General features: G+C 48.1%; 1 protein-coding gene across 1 annotated transcript in view; it reads left to right on the forward strand.

Moving 5' to 3' along the window:
• HYDIN (HYDIN axonemal central pair apparatus protein) overlaps positions 1 to 24,062 on the forward strand; it is a 2,443,906-nt gene that overhangs the window by 1,584,876 nt on the left and 834,968 nt on the right. The window contains exon 68 of the mRNA XM_030205004.1: positions 10,758 to 10,917. Within this exon, the coding sequence (XP_030060864.1) occupies positions 10,758 to 10,917 (160 nt within the window). The remainder of the gene's footprint in view (positions 1 to 10,757; positions 10,918 to 24,062) is intronic.

Here is a 24,062-nt window from a genome sequence, read left to right on the forward strand (position 1 = left end):
TAAATAGTAATGAGATGCAAAATATAATGTAGCTTGCAGTATGCTCTGCTTGCACAAAGCAAGCTACGGTATAGCTAGTAAAAAAAACCTCAGCTAACAACTGTGTAAAGGGATCGATACTGGCACTGCAAGACTACTGCTAGGGGTCACTGCTGCCATTTTAGAGTAAGATGCCGGCGAGGCCTATCCAGACCACTGACCACTAGTGATCTACCCACAGAAGGCCAGGAGGGAACTTTGAGAGGGTGAAGGGTGTAAATGAGACTATGCAATTTTTTTTCACATTTTCATGTTCTACAGCCTAAAAACTTCAAGTGCCTAAAATTGGATATGTGATTTCTATGGTTATTTTTTTTATTATTGATAAATGTTTCTCATTTTTTTAAAGACATAATTAGTTACCTGAAACTGAAATTTTGCAGGATTGTGCAGTTGATATCCCTTTATCTTGTGGTATAAATAAGTCATTTACCCCACTTTTGGTACTTTTTTGCTCATCAGGTCACATATTTTCTCTGTTCTGAGTTTAAAAAAATATTATTTGTTTATTATTTAAAAACCACATAGCCAGACCATCAATTTGAGGGGGGAAGCCTGAGCCCAAAGTGAGGGGGACATAAAATTTTTCCATGCTCCCCCCCCCCCCCCCCCCACACACACACTGCCCTCCTTCCCCCTGCATATGCTCACTATGATGAATACTGAACAAGCATGGGGAAGGTGGGACAGTATGGTGGAGGCAGCAGCAGCGGCCCATAGAAAGTGCCGTCAACTGCCAGAGGAGAACCTCTTCGGTTGGTGGGCCTTAGGAATCCCCACCAGCCATAGCAGTAGATGCCCAGTGCAATTTTAGAGGGCCTGAACCCAAAGTGAGGGGCCCAAGTCCCCAAGGCCCCTTCATGGCTATGCCACTGTTATAAAAAATGATGAAGCCACATAGATTACTCTATGACCAGACTTCTTCATTATGATCTGTTACCTTGAAGGCATTTTTTGTCTCTGTTTTAGATTTTACTGAGATCCTTTATTAATTGCTGTATTTTATCTTTGTTGACCACATCATAGTTATACACATGATACACACACATCCATGTTTTACCATTAACTGAGGCATATTCGACCGTTGTAAATACTCCCTAATCTTGTCGCACACCCCCGGCCCTATGCCCTCCTCTGAGTATAGCTCTTCGAAATGCGTTCGAAAAATGTCACCTCTGGGCTCGATGTTTTTGAACCGGAAGGGCTACATAGTCGAGTGACAATGTGCGATCGACGGGAGCCTTTGGTCAGCCGCGCCAGCATACCGCCCAGTCTATCCCCAAAGCGGCCAAGATTGTACTTGCGTACTATTGTTGCCTTCCTATATCTTTCCTGTAGTAGACTATTCAGCTCGACTCTTACCTCAGTCAGGGATTCTAATAAGGCCTTGGTGGGGTTCTCTGCCTTGCTAGCTTAACCCTCCTTTCCAATTCAACTATCTTCTGCGCTATCCTACGATTCCTCCTGCCTACATATGCGATCACCTCCCCGCGCTTTACGGCTTTAGCAGTGGACCAAAAAAGACTAGGAGTGCCTATGTGTTGCTCGTTATTTTCCACAAATTCCTCCCACCTTTGGGAGAGGTACTCCGCAAATTCTGGAGAAGTGTACAGATATGCCGGGAATCTCCAACCACCCAGCGCACGGTAATATGGCTGAGACTCTATGTCCACCCAGATCATGGCGTGGTCAGAGACCTCCTCCAGGCCCACCTCCGCCTCCACAATCTGGGCAAACAGTTTGGGTGTCACCAGGATATAATCTATCCTAGACTGGGTTCTGTGGGCCCTCGAGATGTGCGTGAAATCACGTTCTTCCTTCAAGGGTCCACCAAATCCAGCCCACTACAAAGGGTCTCCAGCACCCCAGGCCCGGGAACCCTCCCTCCCCGCGCGTGTCCCGTTCTATCAATGGGTCCAGTACTTGGTTCATGTCGCCAGCCACTATTATGGGATCTGATCCATGTCTCTGGCACTGCACGAAGAGGTCTGCGAAAAATTTCTTCCCCCCAGTCTGCGGGGCGTATACTGCCACCAACACGAGTACCTGCCCCTGTAGATTTAACCTTACTCCTACATAATGTCCCTCGCTGTCTGCAAACAGAAACTTGGCCTTTGCTGCAGCGGTCTTGTTTATTAATATAGCTACCCCTCCACGCCTACCCACTGCCAGAGAGCAAAATATCTCTCCTACCCAGTGCCTCTGCAATTTTTGATGTTCTTCTGGGGATAGTCTCGTTTCCTGGATACATGCGATTCCCGCCTTATGTCTCTTTAGCGCGCTTAATATTTTTGTCCTTTTAACCAGGGTTGTAATCCCGCCCACATTCCACGATATCAGACGTGTATTTCCGCTTGGCAGATTAATCATTACTATCCATCCCAGTTAAATAAATCAGTCTTCCCATATTTTTCCTTCCTAGGGAGCCCAGCCTCCCCCCAGAAATCCGCGTTGCTCGTGCGTGCACCACCCTCCATTTTGCCTGCGTGAACTTCTGCCCATGTCCCTTCCTCTGCTTCAGTCCCCTCCTGGCCCTCGTACCCAACCACTCTTTATGCTTTCTTTGTACCCTTTCCCCTCCCTCGCCCCCCCCCCCCACCTGTTTTTCCCATCCCTCCCCTGTGTCAAGTCCCTGCAACCCAGTCCCATTCTATCCAATGGGCATATGGGGCTTCCCGCATCCCCTACACCCCACTCCCCCAAGTATTAATTATCTTTCTCCGAGGACAAGCAGGCTGCTTGTTCTCACTGATGGGTGACGTCCACGGCAGCCCCTCCAATCGGAAACTTCACTAGCAAAGGCCTTTGCTAGTCCTCGCGCGCCCATGCGCACCGCGCATGTGCGGCCGTCTTCCCGCCCGAACCGGCTCGTGTTTGTCAGTCTTCTTTTGTCCGCGCTCGGTACGGTCGTGTTTGCACTGTTCGCGCCCCTTAAGTTGACCCTCGCGCGTCTTTTGACTTTTCGCTTAAAAAAAAAAAAAGAGGGATTTCGGAGAAGGGCGTTTCGGTCTTTTTCCCCTTCCCGTAGTTCCAGTTTTTGGCCTCGTTAAGTTTTCTTTCGTTTTCGGGGTAGGCCCTTTTGAGGCCTCGGGTCGAATTTTTTCTCCCCCTCTTTTTGGTGCCTTACCGCAATTACGAGTTTTGATTTCGCCGGCGTGATTTTTCCACCCATGTCATCGAAGTCTCCCAGCGGCTTCAAGAAGTGCGCCCGGGTAATCTCGCTCACTGATAGGCACGCGTCGTGTCTTCAGTGTCTGGGGGCTGGGCACCGCCCGCAGGCCTGTAGTCTTTGCGCCCTTTTACAGAAAAGGACTCAGGTAGCGAGATTGGCCCAGTGGAACGTTTTGTTCTCGGGCTCTTCGTCGGCATCGGCACCAGGAGTATCGAGTGCGTCGACGTCGACAGCGTCAAGACCTCTGCCCTCGGCCGCGACTGTATCGATTGCATCAAGGCATCATTGGGGCCGAGACATCGGAAGGCTGCGTCGGCGTCGGTGGTACCAGGACCTCCACTAGTGCTGATGTCGTCGGACGGTGGTGCTTCGACTGGAGTGCAGGTGAGGGCTGTCCATTCCCCTGCTGGTGGTGGTGAGCCTTCGGGTGGGTTTCCCCCTACCCTGAGGGCTCCTGCGGTACAGCCCCCCTGAGACCGACCTTCTTCGGCCTCGGCCCCGAGGAAGCGATGGCTGGATTCTACGTCCTCCTCGTCGGTACCGGGAAGCTCCGGTGACATGCTTCGTTTGAAAAAGTCAAAGAAGCATCGACACCGGTCTCCTTCCCGCGTCGGTACCGAGAGCTCTGGGTCGCCGAGGGAGTCGGCACCCAGTAGGCATCGGCACCGGGAGGACCGCTCACCCTCTGTTCAGGAGGTGTCGATGCGCTCCACCTTGGACAGCCCGGAACAGCCTCCATGCCCGGAACAGACTCTGACTTCGACACCTGCATCGGCTTCCATGTCTTTTTCCACAGCCGCCCTGCACGAGAGTCTCCGGGCCGTTCTCCCAGAGATCCTGGGAGAGCTGTTGCGCCCTTCCCCTCCGGTACCGGGGGTGCTTGCGCCACCGGTACCGTCGAGTGAGGCGCTGGCTGGCCCCTTGCCCGGGGTGAGGTCTCTGACATCGGTGCTGACTGCGGTCGCCTCCCAGGAAGGCTCCCCGACGACGTCGGCGATGGGAGCTTCGCCGGTGCGGGAGAGGGAGTCTACCTCTCGACGCTCACACCGTGGCCGTGTTTCCACGGAGTCGAGCTGGGCACGGCTTCAGACACAGGTTCATGAACTTGTGTCTGATACCGATGGTGAGGCTTCGTGGGAGGAGGAGGAGGACATCAGATATTTCTCTGACGAGGAGTCTGATGGCCTGCCTTCTGATCCCACTCCCTCCCCTGAAAGGCAGCTTTCTCCTCCCGAGAGTCTGTCTTTTGCGGCCTTTGTCCGGGAGATGTCTTCGGCCATCCCCTTCCCGGTGGTTGTGGAGGACGAGCCCAGGGCTGAAATGTTTGAGCTCCTGGACTATCCTTCTCCACCTAAGTAAGCGTCCACAGTACCCATGCATCATGTCCTCAAAAAGACATTGCTGGCGAACTGGACCAAGCCTTTAAGTAATCCCCACATTCCCAAGAAGATCGAGTCCCAGTACCGGATCCATGGGGACCCAGAGCTGATGCGCACTCAGTTGCCTCATGACTCTGGAGTTGTGGATTTTGCCCTAAAGAAGGCTAAGAGTTCTAGGGAGCATGCTTCGGCGCCCCCGGGCAAGGACTCTAGAACCTTAGACTCCTTTGGGAGGAAGGCTTACCATTCTTCTATGCTCGTGGCCAAAATCCAGTCTTACCAGCTCTACACAAGCATACACATGCGGAATAATGTGCGGCAGTTGGCGGTCTTGGTGGACAAGCTCCCTCCTGAGCAAGCCAAGCCATTTCAGGAGGTGGTCAGGCAGCTGAAGGCGTGCAGAAAATTTTTGGCCAGAGGGGTGTATGACACCTTTGATGTTGCGTCCAGGGCCGCTGCTCAAGGTGTGGTGATGCGCAGACTCTCATGGCTGCGTGCCTCCGACCTGGAGAATAGGATCCAGCAGCGGATTGCGGACTCGCCTTGCCGTGCGGACAATATTTTTGGAGAGAAGGTCGAAAAGGTGGTAGAGCAGCTCCACCAGCGGGATACCGCTTTCGACAAGTTCTCCCGCTGGCAGCCTTCAGCTTCTACCTCCACAGGTAGACGTTTTTATGGGGGAAGGAAGACTGTTCCCTACTCTTCTGGCAAGCGTAGGTACAATCCTCCTTCTCGACAGCCTGCGGCCCAGGCTAAGCCCCAGCGCGCGCGCTCTCGTCAGCAGCGTGCGCCTCAGCAAGGCCCCTCGGCTCCCCAGCAAAAGCAAGGGACGAGCTTTTGACTGGGTCCAGCAGAGCATAGCCGACATCAATGTGTCAGTGCCGGGCGATCTGCCGGTCGGGGGGAGGTTGAAAGTTTTTCACCAAAGGTGGCCTCTCATAACCTCCGACCAGTGGGTTCTCCAAATAGTCCGGCAAGGATACACCCTCAATTTGGTTTCCAAACCTCCAAATTGCCCACCGGGAGCTCAATCCTACAGCTTCCAGCACAAGCAGGTACTTGCAGAGGAACTCTCCGCCCTTCTCAGCGCCAATGCGGTCGAGCCCGTGCCATCCGGGCAAGAAGGGCTGGGATTCATTTCCAAGTACTTCCTTGTGGAAAAGAAAACAGGGGGGATGCGTCCCATCCTAGACCTAAGGGCCCTGAACAAATATCTGGTCAAGGAAAAGTTCAGGATGCTTTCCCTAGGCACCCTTCTTCCCATGATTCAGGAAAATGACTGGCTATGCTCTCTGGACTTGAAGGACGTCTACAAGCACATCCCGATACTGCCAGCTCACAGACAGTATCTGCGGTTTCAGCTGGGCACACGTCACTTCCAGTACTGTGTGCTACCCTTTGGGCTTGCCTCTGCGCCCAGAGTGTTCACGAAGTGCCTGGCTGTAGTAGCAGCGGCGCTTCGCAGGCTGGGAGTGCATGTGTTCCCTTATCTCGACGATTGGCTGGTGAAAAACACATCCGAGGCAGGAGCTCTACAGTCCATGCAGATGACTATTCGCCTCCTGGAGCTACTGGGGTTTGTGATAAATTATCCAAAGTCCCATCTTCTCTCAGTACAGAGACTAGAATTCATAGGAGCTCTGCTGGATTCTCGGACGGCTCGTGCCTATCTCCCAGAGACGAGAGCCAACAACTTGTAGTCCCTCGTCTCGCGGGTGCGAGCGTCCCAGCAGATCACAGCTCGGCAGATGTTGAGATTGCTGGGCCACATGGCCTCCACAGTTCATGTGACTCCCATGGCCCGCCTTCACATGCGATCTGCTCAATGGACCCTAGCTTCCCAGTGGTTTCAGGCTGCTGGGGACCTAGAAGACGTGACCCACCTGTCCACGAGTTTTCTCAAATCCCTGTATTGGTGGACGATTTGGTCCAATTTGACTCTGGGACGTCCTTTCCAAATTCCTCAGCCACAAAAAGTGCTGACTATGGATGCGTCTCTCCTGGGGTGGGGAGCTCATGTCGATGGGCTTCACACCCAGGGAAGCTGGTCCCTCCAGGAACGCGATCTGCAGATCAATCTCCTGGAGTTACGAGCGGTCTGGAATGCTCTGAAGGCTTTATCCAAATTCAGACAGACAACCAGGTTGCCATGTATTACATCAACAAGCAGGGGGGCACCGGGTCTCGCCCCCTGTGTCAGGAAGCCGTCAGCATGTGGCTCTGGTCTCGCCGTCACGGCATGGTGCTCCAAGCCACATATCTGGCAGGCGTAAACAACAGTCTGGCCAACAGACTGAGCAGGATTATGCAACCTCACGAGTGGTCGCTCAACTCCCGAGTAGTGCGACAGATCTTCCAAGTGTGGGGCACCCCCTTGGTAGATCTCTTTGCATCTCGAGCCAACCACAAGGTCCCTCAGTTCTGTTCCAGGCTTCAGGCCAACGGCAGACTGGCATCGGATGCCTTCCTCCTGGACTGGGGGGACGGCCTGTTGTATGCTTATCCTCCCATATCTCTGGTGGGGAAGACTTTGTTGAAACTCAAGCAAGACCGAGGCACCATGATTCTGATTGCTCCCTGTTGGCCGCGTCAGATCTGGTTCCCTCTTCTTCTGGAGTTATCCTCCGAAGAACCGTGGACATTGGAGTGTTTTCCGACCCTCATCACACAGAATGAAGGGGCGCTTCTGCATCCCAACCTCCGGTCTGGCTCTCACGGCCTGGATGTTGAGAGCGTAGACTTTGCCTCTTTGGGTCTGTCAGAGGGTGTCTCCCGCCTCTTGCTTGCTTCCAGGAAAGATTCCACTAAGAGGAGTTACTTCTTTCTATGGAGGAGGTTTGCCGTCTGGCGTGACAGCAAGGCCCTAGATCCTCGCTCGTCCTACACAGACCCTGCTTGAATACCTTCTGCATTTGTCTGAGTCTGGTCTCAAGACCAACTCTGTAAGGGTTCATCTTAGCACAATCAGTGCATACCATTACCGTGTGGAAGGTAAGCCGATCTCAGGACAGCCTTTAGTTGTTCACTTCATGAGAGGTTTGCTTTTGTCAAAGCCCCCCGTAAAAACCTCCTACAGTGTCATGGGATCTCAATGTCGTTCTCACCCAGCTGATGAAACCTCCTTTTGAGCCACTGAACTCCTGCCATCTGAAGTACTTGACCTGGAAGGTCATTTTCTTGGTGGCAGTTACTTCAGCTCGCAGAGTCAGTGAGCTTCAGGCCCTGGTAGCCCAGGTTCCTTACTCCAAATTTCATCATAACAGAGTAGTCCTCCGCACTCACCCTAAGTTCTTGCCAAAGGTTGTGTCGGAGTTCCATCTGAACCAGTCAATTGTCTTGCCAGCATTCTTTCCCCGTCCTCATTCCTGCCCTGCTGAACGTCAGCTGCACACATTGGACTGCAAAAGAGCATTGGCCTTCTATCTGGAGCGGACACAGCCCAACAGACAGTCCGCCCAATTGTTTGTTTTTTTTTTATCCCAACAGGAGGAGAGTGGCTGTGGTAAAACGCACCATATCCAATTGGCTAGCAGATTGCATTTCATTCACTTACGCCCAGGCTGGGCTGGCTCTTGAGGGTCATGTCATGGCTCATAATGTTAGAGCCATGGCAGCGTTGGTAGCCCACTTGAAGTCAGCCACTATTGAAGAGATTTGTAAAGCTGCGACGTGGTCATCTGTCCACACATTCACATCTCATTACTGCCTACAGCAGGATACCCGATGCAACAGTCGGTTTGGGCAGTCAGTGCTTCAGAATCTGTTCGGGGTTTAGAATCCAACTCCACCCCCCTAGGCCCATGTTTTTTCTGTTCCAGGCTACACTCTCAGTTAGTTGGATAAATTGTTAGGTCAATCTCAGTTATGTCCTCGCCATTGCGAGGCCCAATTGACCATGTTTGTTGTTTTGAGTGAGCCTGGGGGTAGGGATACCCCATCAGTGAGAACAAGCAGCCTGCTTGTCCTCGGAGAAAGCGAATGCTACATACCTGTAGAAGGTATTCTCCGAGGACAGCAGGCTGATTGTTCTCACAAACCCGCCCGCCTCCCCTTTGGAGTTGTGTCTTCCCTTGTCTATGTTTTGTTATATACGGGACTGACGAACACGAGCCGGTTCGGGTGGGAAGACGGCCGCGCATGCGCGGTGCGCATGGGCGCGCGAGGACTAGCAAAGGCCTTTGCTAGTGAAGTTTCCGATTGGAGGGGCTGCCGTGGACGTCACCCATCAGTGAGAACAATCAGCCTGCTGTCCTCGGAGAATACCTTCTACAGGTATGTAGCATTTGCTTCTAACACTGAATTCAATATAGCAGCTCTCTGTGAGTAGCCTCTAAATGTCCTGGTCATTAGTACCTCAGGTGGTGTTCTCCTCCATCATTTATTCGTTGCCGGCAGCCTTCTCTCTGTTTTGCCCAGGTTGCTCCAGTTCGTGTACATATTTTTTCGCCTCCTGAAAATCTTCAAATTGCCTCCATTGCCCTTCATGTTTTACTTTCAATACTGCAGGGTATATCAACATGAAAGACACTTGTTTCTCGTGTAGCTGTTGGCATAGCGGTGTAAATCATCTGTGCTTCTCCTGCAGGGCCATCGAGTAATCCTGAAATATGCACATCGGGTGTCCGTCGTACCGGAGCTCATTCCGTTTATGGTGAAATCCGCGGAGTATTTCTTCCTTGTGCACATAATTGTGAAACTTTATAATCACTGTCCACGGGGACTGTCTCCCTTCTTGTTTTCTGCCGATGCGATGGTCGTGCTCCAGACAAAGCTTCCCTGTGTGGTCCGACAGAACAAACTCCTCAGCCAACCATTTTTCTAGGACCGTTGACAGCACTTTGTCCATTACTGTTTCAGGCAGCCCCACTACCTGCAGGTTTCCGCGTCTTGACCTGTTCTCCAGGTCGTCTATCTTTGCTTTTAACGTGTCTACAGTAGCAGCCATGTTTTGCAGTTTCTGTGCTACTGGACCTGCTGCGTCTTCTACCTCCGACAGCCGACGTTCGAGCTCCCCAGTTCTCTGTGTCGTGTCTGTTAGAAGTGCTTCAAGGTTAGATACCTGAGTATACAACTTTTCTAATTTCGGGTCCAGCGCTGCGCCCATTGCCTCAGTTAACTGCTGCAGCTGTTCCACCGTAAACGGGGCACTTCCGCTTGCCTTCGGGCCCTCCTCAACGCCGTTTGGCGCCTTCATTTTTTCATTCTCCTTTGTTCCACTTCTCGTCATGGTTTTCGCTGGCGTGCTCAGGTATTTTTCCATGGAACTTCACGCTGCTATTTCACTGCTTTTAAGACCACGTTCTACTACGTTTCCAGTGTTTAAATGTAATTTGAGGAGCCAGGTCCTAGGAGGATGCAGGACCATGTCTTCCTCTCTTTAGAGCATCACGTGACCCCCCCACCCCCACATCCATGTTTTATATTATTGGGTTTTTTATTCATGATGTTTTCCTGTTTTTAATTTGGATGTATAGTTTATGTATTATTCTTTATATTTAGGGGAGAAGTTATTAACATAGTTTACATTTAAGACATATTATTTTACTGTTAAACCCAGTTATTAGTAACTAGGTCTCATAAAATAGGACCTGTGCTAAAATAGCACAAGTTGTGGGAAGTTATCAATGTGGGCTACCATTAAGATGGGTTATTTTACCACAAATTATGCTATTTTAGCATAGGGTCCATTTTATGCAATGAGACTCTGTGTTAAAATAACACGACTTGTGGTAAAATAACGGTAGCACACATTTATAATGCCCCCAACTTAATGGTAGCCACATTGATACCTATGCCCCTTTACATTTTTTTAAATTAATGAACATTTGTCATGGATATAAGTGGAATATTCTTTTAATTTGTTCTGAGTGTTAATGATTTATGTTTCTTTATGATCTGTTTCAGTTTATGTATGAAATACTTTTCCTCTGGTGCAGCCTACAGCCAAAACATGGCCATGTGGGGTTTTATCTTTTAAATAAATGTCTACTGGATTTTATTGACTTTACAGTAAATTTTTTATTTACATCCCCCATTTTTTGTGTTCATTTTTGGTACTACCCCCTTTTTTTGTATACAGTAAGATACAGACAGCAAGCAACATAAAGTAGGTTTCTTACTACTTTAGAGAAGGATACTGAAAACCATTGTGTCTGTGCTTGTTAAAGGGCACAGGAAAGACTGGCCCAAGAGAAGAAACTGAAGGAGGCATTAAGAAGACGACAAGAAGAAGATGAGATGAGGAGGAAGGGCAAGCGAGTGAAGAAAGATTCTGCAAAAGAGGAACTCGCAGGAAAGAAAGGTCAATCAGTGGGAAAGCAGGTAACAGTAATACATTTTATAGTAGATCTGGAAAAGGGACATTTATTTAGGATACAGCTGGAAATGCTTTATTCATTTGTTATAACAGCTTTAGCCAAGCTTTAGCCAAGCCAAGCTTTAGCCAAGCCAATATATCTTGATGATGTTTTTATGGTTAAGAATAATTTAGATTTAAAATGGTTGCATGTGGAATCAAGATTCACTGAAAGATGTTAGGAAGATATGAGGTTCTTTGATAGGATTTCTACAGAATTCTGCAGATAGGGGACATTGATCTCATCTAATCATGAATTGAGGTCGAAGGGGGCAAACTCAGGACTAATGTCAGGAAGTATTTTTCACGGAGAGGGTGGTGGCTATGTGGCATGCCCTCCCGCGGGAGGTGATGGAGATGAAAATGGTCATGGAATTCAAACATGCGTGGGATAAACACAAAGGAATCCTGTTTAGAAGGAATGGTTCCACAGAATCTTAGCGGAGATTGGGTGGCAACACCGGTACTTGGGAAACAAAACGGGAGCTGGGCAGACTTCTACCGTCTACGCCCTGATCATGACTGAATAGGTAGGGATGGGCTGTAGTGTAAATTTTAAGGGGCTTCGGCGTTGGCTTCAGAACTTAGTACAAGAACAGTACTGGGCAGACTTCTACAGTCTGTGCCCTGAGAACAGCAAGGACAAATCAAACTCGGGTATACATTTAAAGTATCACATACCATGTAAAATGAGTTTATCTTGTTGGGCAGACTGGATGGACCATACATGTCTTTATCTGCCGTCATTTACTATGTTACTATCGGGATCATTTTCAAAAGAAAGACGCCCATTTTTCGACATAAATCGGAAGATGGACGTCCTTCTCACAGGGTTGTCCAAATCAATATAATCGAAAGCCGATTTTAGACGTCCCCAACTGCTTTCCGTCGCAAGGACGGCCAAAGTTCAAGGGGGCGTGTCGGAAGCATAGCAGTGGCGCGGGACATGGGCATGCCTATTACTTGGACGTCCTCGACTCATAATCGAAAGAAACAAGGACGTCCCTGATGAACACTTGACGACTTTACCTGGTCCTGTTTTTCTTACGACCAAGGCACAAAAAGGTGCCCAAAATGATCAGATGACCATCGGAGAGAATCGGGGATGACCTCCCCTTACTCCCCCAGTGGTCACTAACCCCCTCCCACCCTCAAAAAATGTCTTCAAAAATATTTTGTGCCAGCCTCAGATATCATACTCAGGTCCATGACAGCAGTATGCAGGTCCCTGGAGCAGTTTTAGTAGGTGCAGTGCACTTCAGGCAGGCAGACCCATGCCCATCCCCCCCTACCTGTTATGTTTGTGGAGGAAACAGTAAGCCCTCCAAAGCCCACCACAAACCCACTGTACCCACTTGTAGGTGCCCCCCTTCACCCGTAAGGACTATGGTAGTGGTGTACAGTTGTGGGTAATGGGTTTTTTGGGGTGGGGGTTGGGGGGGCTCAGCACACAAGGTAAGAGAGCTATGTACCTGGGAGCAATTTATGAAGTCCACTTCAGTGCCCCCTAGGGTGCCCGGTTGGTGTCCTGGCATGTCAGGGGACCAGTGCACTACAAATGCTGGCTCCTCCCATGACCAAATGGCTTGCATTTGGTCGTTTCTGAGATGGACGTCCTTAGTTTCCATTATTGCCGAAAATCAGAAACAACCAAGTCTAGGGACGACCATTTTTAAAAAAAGGTTCCAGAGGAGATCCAGGAAATTATAGACCGGTGAGTCTGACGTCGGTGCCAGGCAAAATGGTAGAGACTATTATTAAGAACAAAATTATAGAGAATATTCAAAAGCATGGATTAATGAGACAAAGTCAACATGGATTTAGTGAAGGGAAATCTTGTCTCACCAATCTACTACATTTCTTTGAAGGGGTGAACAAACATGTGGATAAAGGTGAGCCGGTTGATATTGTGTATCCATAGGCGCCCCGTATAAGAGGCTTGGGGAGGCTAAGCCTCCCCAGCCCAATCGTGGACTTCCCTTGGCTGCAGTGCTAGGTGGGGCGCTGGGGGAGCAGTCGCTCCCCCAAAGATCTTTAAAACAGATGGTGCCTAAGCGCCAAACACTGACCGGCGGTCTCTGCCTCCCCCTTCCCGCGCGAGTCTCGCACCCGCCCCTTGCTCTCACCTATCCGCGTTCTCCCTCCGACGCTGGCGATTCACACAGAGCCAGCCTTAATCTGCCTGCGTCGGAGCCTCTCCTTCAGACGCGTCCCGCCTCCTTTAATGCAACTTCCTGTCTTACGCAGAGGTGGGACGCGTCTGAAGGAGAGGCTCCGACCCAGGCAGATTAAGGCTGGCTCTGTGTGAATCGCCAGCATTGGAGTGAGAACGATGCTATGAAAATGAGCAGATGGGTAAGGGCGGAAGAGACAGGACCCGGGGGGGGGGGGGGAGAAAGCGATGGCTGGCTGGCTGGCTTGCTTGCTGGCTGGCTTGGGGGGGGGGGAGCAGGGGAGAGGAGAGTCGCTGGTGGGCAGGGGGGAGAGTTCTGCAGAGTGGGCACCGGCCAGCAGTACAGGTCTGGGATGTGGCAGATGGGAGCCAATTGTCAGAAATGCAGGGCCACAAGCATGGAGTGGCTTGTGTGGCCTTCTCTCCCAACATGAAATACATTTGTCTGTGGGGTACCAGCACGATATGACAGTCAATGTGTGGGACTGGAAGGTACAATCATTCAGGTTTTTTTTTTTTTTTTGTATAATAAGAATGCCCACCATTTAATGTTATGATTGTGGTTTTGCATTAGTTGCTGGAGAACCTCTAAGCTCTGGTGTTCTAAAGATGTAAATATCTGGAATTATTGGGTTGGTAAGTGCCATTGTATGTAGGATGTTGTTCTCTCTGGGTAGTTTTGTGTATGAATTTTCTTTTTGAACAAAGAGTCCCATTATAACATCTCTTTTCAGTGGAGTGAGGGTTATGGACTTGCCAGTCCCAGCAGGTACATAAAGAATTTGTAAACGTTCAAATAAAGGTGTTCTGATGGGCAGGAGGAGGCAGATGCCTCAAGATCCAGATTCTGATCTCACTCTGCAGCTCCTCAGTACCTCTTCACTCTTATCTCTCCCTACATTCCTCCCCGGGAACTCCGTTCACTGGGTAAATCTCTCTTATCTGCACCCTTCTCCACCGCTAACTCCAGACTCTGTTCCTTTTATCTTTGTGCACCATATGCCTGGAATAGACTTCCTGAGCCGGTACATCAAGCTCCATCTCTGGCCGTCTTCAAATCTAAGCTAAAAGCCCACCTTTTTTATGCTGCTTTTAACTCCTAACCCTTATTCACTTGTTCAGAACCCTTATTTTATCTTCCTCACCTTAATATTCCCTTATCTCTTGTTTGTCTTGTTTGTCTGTCCTAATTAGGTTGTAAGCTCTGTCGAGCAGGGACTGTCCCTTCATGTTCAAGTGAACAGCGCTGCGTACGTCTAGTAGCGCTATAGAAATGATAAGTAGTAGGAGGAGGAGGAGGGCTGCTGGACATGGGTGGATGGAGGGGAGGGCAAGGGAGAAGAGGGTTGCTGGACATGGGTGGATGGAGGGGAGGGCAGGTTAGAGAAGGGTTGCTGGACATGGGTGGGTGGATGGAGAGGAGGGTTGCTGGACATGGATGGAGGGGGAGGGAAGAGTGAGGAAGCAGATGAGATGAGGGACAAGAAATGAAGAAGAAAGGCGGAAAGTAAAGAAATAAATGGAAAGGAAGCCCTGGAAATGGAGTGAAGAGGACAGATAGCAGCAGAATCGGATACTGGGCCAGCATGATCAGAAAAACAAAGTCACCAGACAACAAAGGTAGAAAAGATCATTTTATTTTCATTATAGTGTTTGGAATATGTCCACTTTGAGAATCAGGTGCTCAACATTAAAAGTTTATATTTATTTACTTATTTATGGCATTTTATCCCACATTAAACATGAATTAGGATGTTTTGTGGCTCTGCATGAGAATTGTGATATTATGATCCCTTGTTTCATATTGTTGACGGTCTGCATTTTCTGTATGGGTGATATTTTGGTGTGTTAGGTTCTGCCTAGTGTAATATTTATGGTACAGTAAGGTTCTGAGTGTGGTTTTGCACAAAGTTGTGCATAGTGTTTTGCAGTTGAGCGATTGTGGTTAGTATATGCTTTGAGCAACCACTTTATTTTGACATATGATACATATCTAACATTTAAATTTAATAAAAGGTATTGTGACTTTTATTTTTATTTATTTTTTCTGTGTGTTATCAGGCAATTATGGATTTAAGCTCCACCCCTGGCCCCACACCTAACCCTGCCCCCTTTAGCCTCCCCAAACAGTTGGGCCACCGACCGCCTATGTGTGTATCTGGATTTTCATAAGGCGTTTGACAAAGTACCTCATGAAAGACTCCAGAGGAAATTGGAGAGTTATGGGATAGGAGGTAGTGTTCTATTGTGGATTAAAAACTGGTTAAAAGATAGAAAACAGAGAGTAGGGTTAAATGGTCAGTATTCTCAATGGAGAAGGGTAGATAGTGGGGTTCCCCAGGGGTCTGTGCTGGGACCGCTGCTTTTTAACATATTTATAAATGACCTAGAGATGGGAGTAACTAGTGAGGTAATTTAAATTTGCTGATGACACGAAGTTATTCAAAGTCGTTAAATCGCGGGAGGATTGTGAAAAATTACAAGAGGACCTTACGAGACTGGGAGAATGGGCATTTTAATGGCAGATGACGTTTAATGTGAGCAAGTGCAAAGTGATGCATGTGGGAAAGAGGAACCTGAATTATAGCTACGTCATGCAAGGTTCCACGTTAGGAGCGACGGACAAAGAAAGGGATCTAGGCGGCGGCATTGATGATACATTGAAACCTTCTGCTCAGTGTGCTGCTGCAGCTAAGAAAGCAAATAGAATGTTAGGTGGTATTAGGAAAGGAATGGAAAACAAAAATGAGGACGTTATAATGCCTTTGTATCGCACTATGGTGCGACCGCACCTCGAATATTGTGTTCAATTTTGGTCGCCGTATCTCAAAAAAGATATAGTGGAATTAGAAAATATGCAGAGAAGGGCAATGAAAATGATAAATGGGATGGGACGACTTCCCACTACACCATCCAAATCTGTCAATGATGCTGTCTCTTCCTACAATACTATTCTATCCTCTGCCTTAGACACTCTTGCACCTGTCATGCCCCGTCCTATAAGACGTACCAAACCCCAGCCCTGGCTAACCCCTAAAATTCGCTACCTACGTTCCTGTACCCATTCCGCCGAACGCCTCTGGCTGAAATCTCGTGCCCTTGCTGACTTCTCATACTTCAAGTTCATGTTGACCTCCTTCCAGTCTGCTCTCTTGCTTGTCAAACAAGACTACTACATGCAGCTGACTAATTCTCTCGGCTGAAACCCTCGACTTCTATTCGCCACACTAAACTCTCTCCTCAAAGTGCCTCCACCCCCAACTCCCCCCTCACTATCTCCCCAGACCCTAGCTGAGTTGTCCTACGATGAGGTTCAGAAGTTTAATCTTGAATTTTCTACCAAACCACCCCGCCTCTCCTTCCTCTTGTCCCTCCCCTTGTCTGTTCCCCTATTTCCTCAACCCCTCCATCCTTTTCCTCCTTTCCTGAGGTCACTGATGAAGAATTACATCTTCTCTCCTCCTCAAAACGAACTACCTGTTCTTCTGATCCCATTCCTACCCACCTTCTTAACACCATCTCTCCTACTCTCACCCCTTTTATCTGTCATATCCTCAATCTCTCTCTTTCTACTGCGACCGTTCCTGATGCCTTCAAACGTGCTGTGGTCACACCGCTCCTGAAGAAGCCTTCGCTTAACCCTACCTGTCCTTCCAACTATCGACCCATCTCCCCTTCCTTCGTCTCATGCTGTTGTTGACCCACTCCAATCTGGCTTTCGTCCTCTTCATTCAGCTGAAACTGCACTTACAAAAGTTTCCAATGACCTGTTCCTGGCCAAATCCAAAGGTCTCTATTCTATCCTCATTCTTCTCGATCTATCCGCCGCTTTTGACAGTGTTGATCACAGCCTACCTCTTGATACGCTGTCTTCATTTGGATTCCAGGGCTCTGTTCTTTCCTGGTTCTCCTCCTACCTCTCGCTTCGCACCTTTAGTGTACACTCTGGTGGATCCTCTTCCACTTCTATCCCTCTACCAATCGGTGTACCTCAGGGTTCTGTTCTCGGTCCTCTCCTGTTCTCCATCTACACTTCTTCCCTCTTGGCTCTCTGATATCTTCCCATGGCTTTCAATATCATCTCTATGCTGATGATTTCCAAATTTACTTCTCTACCCCTGAAATCTCAACCAGCATCCAGACCAAGGTTTCAGCCTGCCTATCTGATATTGCTGCCTGGATGTCTCAACGTCATCTAAAACTTAACATGGCCAAAACCGAGCTTCTCATCTTTTCCCCTAAACCTACCTCTCATCTCCCCCCCTTTTTCTATTTCTGTGGATGGCACTCTCATTCTCCCTGTCTCATCAGCTCGTAACCTTGGGGTCATCTTTGACTCCTCTCTCTCCTTCTCTGCTCATATTCAACAGATTGCCAAAACCTGTCGTTTCTTTCTCTATAACATTAGCAAAATCCGTCCCTTCATCTCTGAGCACTCTCCCAGAACCTTTATCCACACTCTTATCACCTCTCGTCTTGATTATTGTAACCTGCTTCTCACCGGCCTCCCTCTTAGCCATCTCTCTTCTCTTCAATCAATCCAAAATTCTGCTGCGCGACTCATCTTTTGCCAAAGTCGCTATGCTCACATTAGCCCCCTCCTTAAGTCACTTCACTGGCTCCCTATCCGTTTCCGTATTCAGTTCAAGCTTCTCTTATTGACCTATAAGTGTATTCACTCTGCCGCTCCCCAGTACCTCTCCACTCTCATCTCTCCCTACGCCCCCCCTTGGGTACTTCGTTCTGTAGATAAATCTCTCTTATCCGTCCCCTTCTCCTGTACTTCTAATTCTAGACTCTGTTCCTTTTGTCTTGCTGCACCTCACACCTGGAATAGACTTCCCGAGCCTGTGCGTCTAGCCCCGTCCTTGGCCGTTTTCAAGTCCAAACTTAAAGCCCACCTCTTTACCACTGCTTTTGACCCCTAACCACTACTCACTTGCCCTGTCCTTTATCCTCACCTATTTATTCCCTTACCCTTAATCGTTCTGTCTGTTTACCTGTCTTATCTAGATTGTAAGCTCTTTGAGCAGGGACCGTCTTTTTGTGTATGGTGTACAGCGCTGCGTATGCCTTGTAGCGCTATAGAAATTATAAATAGTAGTAGTAGTAGTAGAAAGGCTAAAGCGGCTAGGGCTCTTCAGCTTGGAGAAAAGGCAGCTCAGGGGAGATATGATAGAGGTTTATAAAATAATGAGTGGAGTTGAACAGGTAGATGTGAAGCGTCTGTTTATGCTTTCCAAAAATACTAGGACTAGGAGGCATGCGATGAAGCTACAATGTAGTAAATTAAAACGAATCGGAGAAAATATTTCTTCACTCAACGTGTAATTAAACTCTGGAATTCGTTACCAGAGAATGTGGTAAAGGCGGTTAGCTTAGCGGAGTTTAAAAAAGGTTTGGACGGCTTCCTAAAGAAAAAGTCCATAGACCATTATTAAATGGACTTGGGGAGAATCCACTGTTTCTGGGATTAGCAGTATAGAATGTTTTGTACGTTTTTGGGATCTTGCCAGGCATTTGTGACCTGGATTGGCCACTGTTGGAAACAGGATGCTGGGCATAATGGATCTTTGGTCTTTCCCAGTATGGCAATACTTATGTACTTACGTACTTATGTCTGTCTCAATAGCAGACTATGGACTTTTCCTCCAGGAACTTGTCCAAACCTTTTTTAAACGCAGATACGCTAACCACTGTTACCACATCCTCCAGCAAAGAGTTCCAGAGCTTAACTATTCATTGTGTGAAAAATATTTCGTCCTATTGTTTTAAAAGTATTTCCATGTAACTTCTTGCAATTTTTTTTTAAATTGTGAGTCCTCTACAAACAGAAAAATACCTCCTGTAACTGAATGTACACCACTTCAATAGCCTTCAGGCTTTCAGGTGTCTTATATATTCAGGTACAAGAGGTATTTTTCTGTCCCTGAAGGGCTCACAATTTAAATAGAAAGAGTTGAAGTGGTATTTGAACCTGAGTCCCTTGATTCTTAGTCCACTGCACTAACCATTAACTAGTCCTTAGATCTGCATGCTACACTGTTATGAATGTACACCAATTCATTAGCCTTCAGGCTTTCAGGTGTCTTATATATTCAGTTATAGTAGGTATTGTTCTGTCCCTGGAGGGCTCACAATTTAAATAGAAAGAGCTGAAGTGGTATTTGAACCTGGGTCCCGTGATTCTTAGTCCACTGCACTAACCATTAACTACTCCTCAGATCTGCATGCTACACTGTTATGAATGTCCATAGTTGGCATTGAGTTCTTTATCCTTTGCTAGTTTCACATTCAGGGGAAAGGGAGGGGGTCAGCAACCACTTGGGGATTAAGGAGGTGGCATGTAGAAAATGGCACAGAAATAGGGACTGTAGGATTCCTGCAGGTATGTTGCCATGGATTCCCACTGGGACAGAAGTTGCCATGGGATTCCCGCAGAGATGGAAGAAGTTGCCATGGGATTCCCATGGGGATGGAAGAAGTTGCCATGGGATTCCCATGGGATTGGAAGAAGTTGCCATGGGTTTCCCATGGAAGTGTAGTCAAAATCTCTGGTGACGGGGGTGGGGGGGTGTCGCTTGAGAGCCCGAAGAAAATGGAGACGTGAGAGCCTGGCTCCTCTGACCCATCATGGATTTAACCTTTATGGAGTATTCTAGTTTCCTATTTTTGGTTCCTTACTACATATAAAGATGCCAAATAACAAGCCCAACAAAATCGAGGCCACATTCGCGCTTTCATCGGGGGTGAAGTGCTCAAATTCTGACCTGCCATCATCTACCAAACAAGTACAACTTTGTCATTTTTCCACTGTGTTATCTGAGAGCACTGAGGATATTAAGTACATAAAAACTGAAATTATGCATTTGAACACAAAATTCTTGGTGTTGGAATCCAGGTTACTTACCTTGGAAAGCAAATCACAAGCTATAGATGTGATTGTGTCGCAGTAAAAATTGGATCAACCCACCATGCAGCATATGGAAGAAACTGTTGAAGATTATGGCAAACGGAACATACGGAACATTCAGAAATAATCTGCGGGTCTTAGGTCTGGCAGAGAAAACTGAGGCAAGCGGTTTCTTGAAGATTTGCCTTCAGTGCTCAATCTACACTTTGAGTGCCCATTCAAGAGCAAGTGGGCACATTGAGTCTTGGCTAGAATACTGCAAGGTTCAGCAAAGCCCAGCATCTTGTGCTGCATGTGTTGAGATTCTCACACGTGCAAGCAGTTCTGAAGAAAATTAAATCTTTACGCACCATGACCTATGAAGGTAATCTCATCTATATTACCGCCAATTTCACAAAGTCCACAGCGGATAAACGCCACCGTTTTATGGCACTAAGGGTGTGCTTAAAGGCTTTTGAGGCCTAGTACAAGCTTTTGGCACCAGCGAGAATGAAGATTACTTTCCAGAATCACACCAAAACCTACGTGGACCTGGGTGAATTGGAACACTTTATTGTGGAACAAGAAACGTTCGCCCATATGTCTACATGAAGCATCTATGATGTACAGTAGTACTTTGGGGTTGACCTCTTGCATCAGAACTATCTACTGGGCAATATTGTTTATACTCTGCTCAAACTGAGTTACTGATGGTTGTCAGGTTACCACTGTCTGCTATGTTCTTGATATATTAGTATACTCCATGTTCAATTTTACCTTTTTCTGATTTTACCACTATAAGTCTGTGGTGGTTCGGGGGCCCTGGGTTTTGTGGCGTCTTCTCTGGCTCTCGCCCTCCTTATTTCCAGAGGTTTCTCTGATCCATGTTTTGGTTTATGCAGTGTATGGCTGCGTGTTACTGTGTTTGGTTTGGTATGTGGGTATGTGTGCAAGTGGATGTTCTGTGTGGATACAGATTCTGTTTGATGAGGGTGAACTTGTTACCAATCTTTCAAGTCTTTTGATTACCATCTGTATCATTTAGGGCATGGTGTATAGTGAGATGCTGGTATCTATTTTAATGGTTCTCTCCAATAATGCTTCCTTTTTCTGGCTGGAACGAGTGACTATAAGGTTGTTTCCTTCAATGTGAAGGGCATCACTAGTCCTATCAAGCATACAAAATTATTTTTGCATTTTAAGCATTTGAAAGCACAAATTGTTCTTCAGGAGACATACCTGTCAGCCCTTGAATTAGCCAAATTACAAAGAGTACAATATTGTTTCTGTCCAGCAATCCTGCACAAATGTGGAGCTTCTATTTTAGTGTTGAAAACCTTGCAGTGCACAGTTGAGTTATTCTAAAGATGCCAATAGCTGATAGGTATTACTTACTTTAGAAATATCTAATGCCATATATACCTTTCTTAACATGTATGCCCCTAACACGGATGATATTTCTTTCTTTACTGAGCTAACACAGATGTTGCTTCTTAATCAGGCTGACTATGTCATTGTGGGGGGCGATTTCAATATTCCATTAGATCCAGTTTTAGACAGAAAATCAAAAAGTTCTTGGGGCCTGGATTGGCCGCTGTCGGAGACGGAGTGCTGGGCTTGATGGACCTTGGGTCTTTTCCCAGCGTGGTGGTGCTTATGTGCTTATGAGTGCCAAACTCCACACATGTTTTGCAAACTAGGAGTGGAGGAGTGGCCTAATGGTTAGGAGGGTGGTGGACTCTGGTCCTGAGGAACTGAGTTCAATTCCCACTTCAGGCACAGGCAGCTCCTTGTGACTCTGGGCAAGTCATTTAACCCTCCATTGCCCCAGGTACAAATAAGTACCTGTATATAATATGTAAGCCACATTGAGCCTGCCATGAGTGGGAAAGCGCGGGGTACAAATGTAACAAAACAAACAAACAAACAAACTATGCTGCATGACCAGGGTTTGGTAGATGCCTAGTGAGTAATGCATCCTATGGAGTTAGATTACTCTTTCACTCCATCCCTCATGATTCCTATATACACCTCAATTACTTTTTTGTGTCTAAGGATCTCCTGAAACATATACTGCATTCTACTATTGAGCCCATACATATTTCTGATCATGCAGGTATTACTATTACTTTTCAACTTAGTTTGCTCGAATCCCCTGCTTTCCACTAGAGATATAAAGGGGCATAATCGAATGGCGCCCGCCATCTATATGGCCAGCGCCGCAAACAGCGGTCCCGAACCGTATTATCGAAAAAGATGGCCAGCCATCTTTTGTTTCGATAATACGGATGGGGCCGGCCAAATGTCGGAGATGGCCGGGTTTGAGATGGCCGGCATCGGTTTTCGCCGATAATGGAAACCGATGCCGGCCATCTCAAACCCGGCCAAATCCAAGGCATTTGGTCATGGGAGGAGCCAGCATTTGTAGTGTACTGGTCCCCCTCACATGCCAGGACACCAACCGGGCACCCTAGGGGGCACTGCAGTGGACTTCTAAAATTGCTCCCAGGTGCATACCTCCTTTACCTTGTGTACTGAGCCCCCCAAATCCCCCCCCCCAAAACCCACTCCCCACAACACTACCATAGCCCTAAGGGGTGAAGGGGGGCACGTACATGTGGGTACAGTGGGTTTTGAGGGGGCTCCCATTTACCACCACAAGTGTAACAGGTGGGGGGGATGGGCCTGGGTCCACCTGCCTGAAGTGAACTGCATGCACTAAAAACTGCTCCAGGGACCTGCATACTGCTGTCATAAATCTGGGTATGACATTTCAGGCTGGCATAGAGGCTGGCAAAAAAATGGTTTTTAATTTTATTTTGGGTGGGAGGGGATTGGTGACCACTGGGGGAGTAAGGGGAGGTGATCCCCGATTCCCTCCGGTGGTCATCTGCTCAGTTGGGGCACTTTTGTGAGGCTTGGTCCTAAAAATGAATGGACCAAGTGAAGCCGGCCAAGTGCTCGTCAGAGCCGGCCTTCTTTTTTCCATTATCGGCCGAAGCGGGCCATCTCATAAGCATGCCCCTGTCCCGCCTTCCATACCCTATGAAACGCTCCCTTTAACTTTGGCCGGCTCTGCGACGGAAAGCAGTTGGAGCCGGCCAAAATCGGCTTTCGATTATATCGATTTGGTCGTGTTCAGGAGAAGGCCAGCCATCTCCCGATTTGTGTCGGAAGATGGCCGGCGACCTCCTTCGAAAATAAGCAGGTTGATGTCTCTATATTGGAAGATCCAGGTTTTTTTTAGCTGTAGTCAATAGAAATAAAACAAAATAAAACATGGAAAAGAAAATAAGATGATACGTTTTTTATTGGACATAACTTAATACATTTCTTGATTAGCTTCCGAAGGTTGCCCTTCTTCGTCAGATCGGAAATAAGCAAATGTTGGTGGATGACAGCATATATACCGTATTTTTCAGACTATAAGACGCACTTTTTCCCCCCCAAATTTGGGAGGAAAATGGGGGGTGCGTCTTATAGTCCGAAGGTAGCGAGTTCCCTCCCTCCCGCCCTCCCCCCGAGTTCGGGATCGCCCTCCTCCCGAGTTCGGGATCGTCCACCCCCGGCCCTGTCACCACTTCTCCCCTACTCACGTCACGCGATGTTCCCTGGTGGTCTAGTGACGTCGGGGTAGGAAAGAGCCCCCTCTTTCCTGCCCAGCGCGCTACTCTCCATCCTCCTGTATGCTGCCTGACGGTCTCGGCGAGATTCAAAATGGCTGCCGAGACTTCAATTCTCGGCGGCCATTTTGAATCTCGCCGAGACCGTCAGGCAGCATACAGGAGGACGGAGAGCAGCACGCTGGGCAGGAAAGAGGGGGCTCTTTCCTGCCCCGACGTCACTAGACCACCAGGGAACATCACGTGACGTGAATAGGGGAGAAGTGGTGACAGGGCCGGGGGGTGGGCGATCCCGAACTCGGACAAGACGCACCCGCACCGGAGCACCTAGGTTTTAGAGGAGGGAAATAGGAAAAAAAATTTTTTCCTATTTCCCTCCTCTAAAACCTAGGTGCGTCTTATGGTCCGGTGCGTCTTATAGTCCGAAAA

Source organism: Microcaecilia unicolor, chromosome 5, assembly GCF_901765095.1.
Source record: "Microcaecilia unicolor chromosome 5, aMicUni1.1, whole genome shotgun sequence".
In the NCBI taxonomy this organism is placed as follows: domain Eukaryota; kingdom Metazoa; phylum Chordata; class Amphibia; order Gymnophiona; family Siphonopidae; genus Microcaecilia; species Microcaecilia unicolor.